The 9282-nt window shown below is 46.9% G+C and overlaps 1 protein-coding gene across 1 annotated transcript in view; it reads right to left on the bottom strand.

Annotated features, from left to right (window-relative positions):
* The window catches only part of KIAA1210 (KIAA1210 ortholog), a 54719-nt gene extending 49671 nt beyond the window's left edge, over positions 1-5048 (bottom strand). The window contains exon 1 of the mRNA XM_019540229.1: positions 4851-5048. Coding sequence (XP_019395774.1) covers positions 4851-4885 — 35 coding nt within the window. The 5' untranslated portion in view covers positions 4886-5048. The remainder of the gene's footprint in view (positions 1-4850) is intronic.
* Positions 5049-9282: the final 4234 nt, after the last annotated feature.

Below are 9282 nucleotides of genomic sequence, written 5' to 3'. Positions count from 1 at the left end.
TGGCAGATGGGGCAATGGCATCAGTATCAAATGATACAGATGATGGCTGTCACAATGTGACTCATATCTATGGGGATTCTGCAGCAATACAAGCTTAGCCAAAGTGTTGCAACTTTACCCCAGGGTTCATTCCTTTTCAGACCTACCCCAGGGGCCTGATCCCAGCCTAAGGAGCATTTCAAACTGAGGTAGGAGAATGCATCCAGGTTGGTTTTTTCTGCGTAGGTCCATGGATTTTGCATGCTGTTGGGAAAATGCAGTGTTCAGGGAAGACAGCACTTCTCAATAGTGCTGGGCCAAAAAAGGACTCAACCTCTCTCTGAAAGAGCAGCAGTTAGGCAGGCAGCATGTACTCCGGTTGGACTTTGGCCAGGATACTGGGGTTAACACCCCTAGCTCTTGCGAAAGGCACCACGGGCTCTTTAGCGACCACATTAAATATGGACCAGCTAAGTACACTTAATTACGGTCTAGCACAGCGATGGTTTCTGAGGTGGTGCACCGAACTTTCAGCCAAATATTTAACATCACTTCTAACGCACTATATTTGTCTTTGAAAATTGGCAGTTTGCACGGAGTATCAGCAACCAGCCTTACTATTCAAGTAACTAAATTATACCATGTTGATAGTTTGTAACTACATGTTTAGCTAGGGCTGAAAACTCAAGGGACAGGGATGTAAAACCCAGCATGAGATTTACAGAACATGGGCACATTCGCCAAGGGCTGGGCTTCTGTTAAATACCACCTAAGGATCTGCAACCAGGATGACTGGCATGAAGTCTTTTAGGAATAAGACCTGTCTAAGAGAGTTTGGTCTGCATGTGCCCATCGAGAGGAAATAAGAAGAGAAACTGTCTTGTTTACTTTCAGAGGGGTAGCAGCCAAGGCTGGTGAAGAAAGACTGGATTAGCTGACCCTTAGGTGACATCTCATCATGGAAGAGCATCAACGAAGCCTGATGGCTGGACCTGCTGGAGAAAGTCCATGGTTTGGATTCTGCTATGGGGCCTCCGAGCCTAAGGAGATGCGCCCTGGCCCAGGAATATGGCCAGAGGGAGAGACTTGGTCATCCCCAGCCCACAACATACCCTAGGCAGACTGACTGTGGTCCAGGAGGCACCCGGGGAGGGAGAGCCTATGCTGAGTCTCTAAAACCTCAACAGATGGCAGCTGTCCTGGCCGTGGGTCCACTGCCCGCAAACAAATCCTGCCCACTCGCTCCTGCCTGGAGGCACTAGAGACCAGCAGCCAGGGGCATCGATGCTTCGACAGCAACCCTGAGCAGCGTGGGGTGTACCACAGCATCTCCCCTGCCCCCTGCACCGACAGGGAGAGAGCTGGGGTCTGACCTACAGTGCTCTCTGATGTACCCACAGGGAACCGAGGGGCAGAGCTGGGGGGATAGTTAACTGGCAGCAGACCTGGGGTCAAGATGGAAGATGTACAGAAATACCCATCCTCACACGGAGTTTCACGAATTAGAAAAAAGGTCCCCAGCAAATGACTGGTGCCTCCAGCCAAGTGTGTCTGGTTTGATTCCAGGGACGCAGGTGGAGTCCCAGCAGGGGCGAGCCTGGCCCACGCGGCCCCACAGGAGATGGTTTGGCGCCTACAGCAACGCCAACATGGACCTGTACATCAAGGGCAGCTGACCAACAATGATGGTGAACACAGCAGGTCCAGGCATGTCCCCTGCTCGACTCTGTCATCCTAGCACGTCTCCTGGGTCTGTTCTTTGACAGAGCAGCACCAAGCTTTATTCCAGCACGCTCTCTGTACCTTTCACATAGGTTTCGTATACATTATACAATCGCCAGTCGACCACATGGGAAGTCAAACTCTAGAAAAAGGATCCTCATACGCCCAGGCTCACTTGTGACGGCACAGACGCTGCATGCCTGTGGGCTTGGCCTCAGAAATGCCAGAGGTTTCTGACTCATTGTCAAGCATCACTGTGGACTTCAAACTGGCTTTCTGAAGGGCTCAGCACTGACAGGTTTTAATCTGCCATCATTTTCACCCTCTCTCCTTGTCCAACTTCATCACAACGTTACACACGGTTAAGAAGAGGGTGGCAGAGAGAATCTAACAACATATATTGTGCGCTGCTCGGGCCAGAACTGATCGGGGGAAAGCATCAGCGATCCCAGCATGGTTCGGTGAATAGCGCCTCATAGATCTCAGTTCTACTCCTTGCTTTTGCCGCTGACCTGCTGTGAGATTGCAGGCAAGACACTTTGCTACTCTCTCCATTTCTATTCTCACTCTTTATCCATACGCACGGACCATCTCTTGCGAGGTCGTTGTACAGGGCCTGGCACAATGACCTCATCTTGGCTCCCGGGGTCCTGGAGAACTGAATTCATAAAGCGGAGAGAGAAATTCTACTCCAGTGGAACTGAAAAAATAAACCATCTCAACATATCATTTGACTGCCAGAAGATCTTGATATTATCGCCAAAAATGGGGGGCGGGAGGGGGCATTGTCCATGTCAGCATGATTTTAATCAACCCTCTTCCAACAAAAAGAGAAAGAAAGGTTTTGGTTCATTGGGATCCATGCAGACTACTTGGACTATATATCTGGCAATAAGAGTTTCAGGGAGATCCTGAAACAGCCGTTTCTAACTAGCTGCTTCTCCCAACCAGCGGTAATGAGAGCGCTTGCGGTGTTTAACAATCAGTTTTCAGTGCAGTTAATCTGACTATGTTATGCCAATCCCGATATATGAAATTGTGTTGATGTACTCATACTATATAGTAATCCTGCTAAAATCTGCATTCATAGAGACTCAAATAAGAATGGAATCGAATGGTTAAGTTTGGTGTAAAGACCGGTCCAACCCAATTCTGCACAAGAATATTCACCTAAATAACTACTCTGAAATGCTTCCCCAGGTGGATGCTCCTTTCTGCAATAACTTTACTCAGAACAAGCAGGCATTTGCAAACCATAATGATAATTCTAGCATAGAGTGACTTTTATTCTAGAAGAGCATCAACATAGCAGAATATTGTGGAATAACTATTCTATTCAGTGGCTCTTTGTAGCAAGCTCTTCAAGTCCAATGCCCATCAAACGCCATACAAAGCTAATCTTGGGCTCTATTACTGTGCTACACTGACTGTTTATAAACTGCTTTTACTTTGTAATAGCCAAAGCCCAAGTTGAATATCAACTTTATAACGCAGGACTGCAAAGCACTAATAACTGTACTAATCTATGCAGCAACCAGTCACCAGACTAAAACAGCAGGTTATGAAATATCAGCCAAACATAAACTTAATGCACCATTCCAAAAAAAGCCAGTGTTTGAAGGAAACAAATGCAAGCAACTAATTACACCACGCAGCTGGAGATGCAATAGAAAAGGTACAGTGATCATATCCTATTGAAATGACGCCTCAACTGGCAATTCTCTCTACAGATGTGCTCTTAGCTCCAGTATCCAGCTTTGTGCTTTGTTTTGGCTGAACGGGTCCTGAGAAAAAATGCTTTAGCATAAATGAAACAATATTCCTGGATGGACTCAGTATGGAGAAAGTTATTTAATAGTAGAACTAGACAATTCAATTAGCCCTGAAAATCAGATTCTTTTGTATTACTAATTTAAGACAGCCTGAGCCAGTTTTCTCACAAGTGCAACTGCAAACATCTCTCCCTCTTGGCTATTTTGTTAGCTGGGGGTATGTTCTCCCTTTGTACAATTTTTTATTTCCTTTCTAAATATTTAGATCCTTCTCTGAGACTCTGGCTGAAGATTTCCAAAGGAGTGTAAAGGAGGCCAAAATCCCATGGAAATCCTAACTGAAACCCAATGGGAGCTAGATCCCCTCTGAAATCCCAAGCCTCCATCAAAGGAATTCATGCCATAGGCTACTGACCGTAAGCATATAACCTCTGACAAGAAAAAAACTGACGGAGATATCTTGGCCTCGCTGAAGTCAGCCAGAGTTTCCCTATTAGCCAGGATTTCACTTACACATTTAACAACACAGCTTGACAGCAGCGTCATGAGGTCATGTCTTAAGCCTCAAAGATGTAACTTTGTTAGCCTTTTACTGCTATTTTTCCTCCCTATTTAATCATACTGTCTACACCAATAGAGCTCCCTACAGTCTCTGGACTAAAAATATCAGTCTCAGAACCACTCTTCAGTTTTTAAAACGGAGTATCTCATTCCTTTTCTTACCAGGGACGATGTCACAGGAAAAAGAAACGTGTCTTCAGAGTTATCTACAGCACAAATACAGACATGCATTGTTCCAGTCTATCTTCCATTCACAGCTTATCCACACACCATGACAATATAGCAGCTAAATCTACACTTTAAATGCAATTAAAGGCCAATTAACTGCACAATTAGAGAGCAGATATAGAAGAGAAAACCCTCAGCTTTTATGTACACAAAGATTGTGCAGCTGAAGTTCTTAAACAGCCTCTAATGTAAAGACTTTGCCTGAACCCACAGAACTTTTTTTTAAGTGAATATGCATTTTGCCCTATTGTTTTTATTGATTGTATAAGCAGTTCAGCTAATCAGACAGAAAGCACTTTTTCTTCTTTCCCTATAATTGGAGGGCAGGTTTTTGGTAGCAAAAGTGGCTACAGCTAGATTTAGTCCACTGAAGAAAGAGAAAATTCCTAACTTTCACGAGTCTAATAATGCAGTCACAATGGCTACTCCGCACTTCTGCATTAAGAATGGTACCCTAGGCGGAGATCATGAACGTTTTATTCAGCACTATTATGTCTTATGCGGCACAACAGAGGCAGAACGTAAAGTATCCAGTGGAATCAGCCTGCTCCTGAAAAGATGGGGAAGGAGGGAAGAGAAGGCACTTACTTTTTACTCTTCAGGCAACTGTAGAATCCAGCCATGACCCTTGCAAGTGAGGCATGTACCCCTTCAATCCATACTGGTGCGTGGATGCCTGCACAACGGTGCTGCAGCTCAGCGTCCTGCTCACCAAATGCCCACACACATGCACAAGAAAGCGAGCATGCCGATGCAATTACTAGCCAGATAAAGTTCCTGATCTGAGGCCCTCAGTCTCTGCTGAACTGGGTCCAAGGAGGGCTGGGCTTGTTCCATACATGGTTATGAATTGTTAACTCCCCCTTTTCCTGTCTCTCCAACTCTTGGTAACCACAGCATCCTAAGTGCAAAGTACCAGATGCTATTTGATTCCCCCACTGCACAGGGCTAATGAGGGGCTTGGCTGTAATTAGGATGGGAAGAAGCCCTAAGGAGACAGCAGTGTTTGCTTTTTTATCATAGAAAGGCAACTGGAGAAACAAAGCAAACAGCTTTGGAACAGCAATAAAAAGAATAAGCCACTCTCCAGCATTTAAAGGGTGTACAGGAACTTTTCAGACATCCCATTTATCCCGCAAAAATAAGCCTTAAACTGCCTCAGTATAAAACTCCCGCAAGGAGTCGGTTGTTATATTGCCATGCAAGTGCTGTGAACTCCCCCAAGAAGTTCACCTTTGTGTACTAATGACATTTGCTTGAGCATGGAAAGTATTCAGCAAATATGTATTAGAAAATACTGTGTGACCAAATCCTTCTGCAATAATTGTATTTGCCCAAGGCCCCTCCCTTGCCACACTGCAGACACACACACACAAAAAAGGTGGGCTGTTTATGGTAATCCTTAATACAGGAGGTCTGGAGGGTATCCACAATCTACCCCTTTCCCCTTTGTACAGCCTTGCTTTCTGCTCTGGGTCTCCGTTTGTTTAGGCCAGGAATGGACAGAGAGAAACGCTCTTTTACGGCAGGAATGCCACATATGTGGCCACAGGCTGGGTCCAGCCCGTGGAGCCCAGTGATGGTCCAGCCCATGGGTTTTAGACCAAACCAGCACACTCATGTACCACATGCCAGCCCTGGTCCCTGTGCTGCAACAGGGAGCAAGCCTGGGGCCCGCACCAAACTGGCTCTTCACATTGGTTGTGGAGCACATCAAGGTTTGAGCCAGTGCACATGGTTTGGCCAGCAGGAGAGTACATCCAGTGTGTGCCCCATGCCAAACCCCTGTGAAGTGAGCAACACACGTGGCCAGCCCAGCCGTGCATGTGCCAGCCCTTGGGCTCCCTCCTCATGAGAAACATCAGCCAGCATGGGCACATGCTGCACACTGGACCCTGGCAGACCACCCTTGCTTGCTTGCTCGCTCCACTTGCATAGCCTCGATCTGGCCAGCGGAGCAGCTCAGTCACTCTCACCTGGCCAAAAGGGCCGGATGAGTTTGACACCACTATTTTATGGCCTTCAAACCCATTTTCAGAACAAAGATTGTAGCCCAGCATAGAGACAAAGACCCTAGTATCAAACAGGATTCAAAAGCTCTCTGCAGATCCCACCCCCAGATCACTATAATCACAGTGGAATAGCTAAACATTTATTTTCCCGATAATCAAACTGGAAAACTGAGGCAAGGAGGGTCAGCAACTTGCCCAATACAGGGACACAGCTGGTCACGCTCTGAAGCTCATTACAACCAGCCTTGTGTTCAGGTTTGGTCTCTGTCTTTAATTCATTCAAAGAAGCTCAAAGTGCAACCATAGCAGGGGTGTTTAACCCTGGTGCACAGGCCAGATCTAGCCCCAGCACGTTGCATCCAGCTCCCGGGACTCCCCTCAAGTCTGAGGAGCCCCATGGGCCATGGACCTGCAGGCTAGGTCAGGCATGCAGGGTGGCACAGGGCCCAATCCTGGCACATGGGACAGGAAGGAGGTGAGCCCAATCCCAGCACTCAGGGCTGGGCAGAGGTGGTGCAGGGCCCCAAAGCCCAGGGGCAGCATGGAGCCCTGGGGCATGATCCTGGTGCACGGGGTCTGATCCAGCCTGCGGACTGGCCCCACGCCCTCCATTTGGCCCGTGGGACCAAAAGGTTGAATACCGCTGGACTACAGCCATCATGTTATCCTGAATGACCACTCTCTCATTCTGTCCCAGCTGTATTACTTTAGAGCTGCTGCCTATTTTATTGTGTTCCAAGTCTCCATCTGGCTCCAAGACTGGCTGTAACCCAAGGCTGTCTGTGTGATTGCTTTCAGATCTGTGGTGTGCAGCTGACACAAGATCCTGCTGATCCTATAGGGGTATATGGATTTTGCGTGGCCTTGTCGCCGTCTGGGCAGAGGGTAGTTGTAGCCACTGGTTCTTCCATCCCAGCCTGAAGAAGTTGATAGTGTCATCTCATCGTCTCCATGGGTGCCCATCCACGTGCTCTGGGGTGGGAAGGGGGGCACTGCTCCAATTAAAACTCCACAGTGTCTCATGTATTCAGTGTCCCACTTTTCAAAATGGCCATGGGGGTGCTTTAACTAAAGCTCATTCAACGAGCTTTAGTTAACGCACCCCCATAACCATTTTGAATCCCAGGATGCTGAATACAAGAGACGTTGCAACACGCTGAAGTCTTCCAATTAGAATATGTCAGCAGCAGACTCAATTAATCGAGTCTGCTCCAATGTGTTCTAATCAGAACATGGAGCACGTGTGTAGGCATCCCATGTGACTACGACAATGGTTACATAGGAGACATCACCATTTGGGGTACATACACATATACTAAATTGACTTAAAATAAGGTGATTTAACTAACTCGCCTAAAGTTAAGCCACACTGAAGCATACAACTCCTTGGCATGGTGGCAGCCATCTCATGAGCTAAGTCGACTTATCTTGAGTTGTATTAATTTAGTTAATACACCTTGGAGGTGTATTATCTTGCACCTCAGTTAAATCGATTCTGCTCTGCATGTGTGTATGCTCTGACAGTTAAGTTGACTTTAAAAAGTTAAGTCATCTTAACTGTCAGAAAGTTAGTACTGTGTGTACGCTCCCCCAGTCACCTACTGATGCTCAGCTCTGCACTTCAATTGCATCTTATACAGCTTGAGCCGTCGAATTAATTTTCCAGTGCCTGGATGCACCAGGAGTTTAGATGAGATCTACTGGTACCAGCTCAGTCCAGACAAGACACAGATGATTCTGGTTTGAGGGCAGAGTTTTCAGAAGTTATTTCTCCTGCCATGGTTAAAGGAAGGTTAATTGTCATTTGTAAGACACACAACCCAACGATGCTCTTGTTCCCCCAATAACTATGGGTGCCTGTACATGAGCATGGAGGCTGCACCAACACACTGGTCTTCTAGTGCATCGGAGCAGACTCGATGAACTGAGTCCACTGGAACGTGGCAATTGCTGCGCTCCAGCAGCCTCCTGCATCTTGTGCATGAGCGTCCCCACGCTTAAAAAATGACAGTGGGAACACGTGCACTAAAGCTCATCGAACAATCTTTAGTTCAAGCACCCCCACCGCCATTTTCAAGCACGGGGATGCTGATACAGAAGATGTGGCAGCACTTTAATGAGAGCAGCTCTCAGAGTCGCTCTAAATAAAGTGCTACCCACCCACACCCAGCCCTGGAGCACATATAGAAGTGCTCTAAGTGGTGATGGTGACCGACAATCTTTTTTCCATCCCCTCTGAGCACAAAGACTGCAACCTTCTCTGACCAATGCTGGCCTTTCCACAACTACCCAGATCACCACAAGATCAGATTGCCATAACTGCAGAGAGGTACATCTTGGGATCATTTACAAATTGCAGCTCATGCAGAATACTCAGACTTGCTTGTGAAGTGGAGTTTTATACAGAGAGCAAGTTGCTGCATGATCCATAAGCTTCTAGGCGGAATCCAGGGGTTACAAGCAATGAAGCTTTAAATGGTCTGGAGCCTGGATACTTGAGAGACGCTCTCTTCTAAGGTTGGCAGAAGCAATGCCGCTGGAGTCCATCCTTATAAATGCAGGCCTCCTCCATGATGCTTCCTACATTTTGGAATATGTTCCCACTCCCACCTTGCAAATTGTTTGCTTTCTAGGCACACCACAAGGCCCAGCTGTTCTTCCCCCACTCCAGGGCTGTTGAGGAGGAGTATGCCGAGGTTGGCAAAGTTAGGAGTGGTCCTATATTTATGTTGCAATTTTGATTCAGGGGACCTTGAGGAGAGGCTGAGCCCCTAGCCATATGGCATAAGAATCTGAAGGGATACATTAATAATCAAATCAACTGCAGCCGAGTGGTCTTAAAATTTTGCCAGGGGTCATCCCCCTTCTGTCACCACAGAGGGAGGACAGGGTTTATTAATGGCTGCTTTTTTACTGCTGGGGAACATAAATACCAAGTCGTTTTGTTCATCAAGGGTGCTGCAGACTGAAGCAGAATTTGTGGCCGTGCACGTTTATTTTTGACACCA

The sequence above is a fragment of the Crocodylus porosus genome, unplaced genomic scaffold (assembly GCF_001723895.1).
Source record: "Crocodylus porosus isolate Cpor-Errol unplaced genomic scaffold, CroPor_comp1, whole genome shotgun sequence".
NCBI classification, from domain to species: domain Eukaryota; kingdom Metazoa; phylum Chordata; order Crocodylia; family Crocodylidae; genus Crocodylus; species Crocodylus porosus.
The sequence above is the reverse complement of the archived record's forward strand: the minus strand, read 5'-3'. Positions and strand labels throughout refer to the sequence as shown.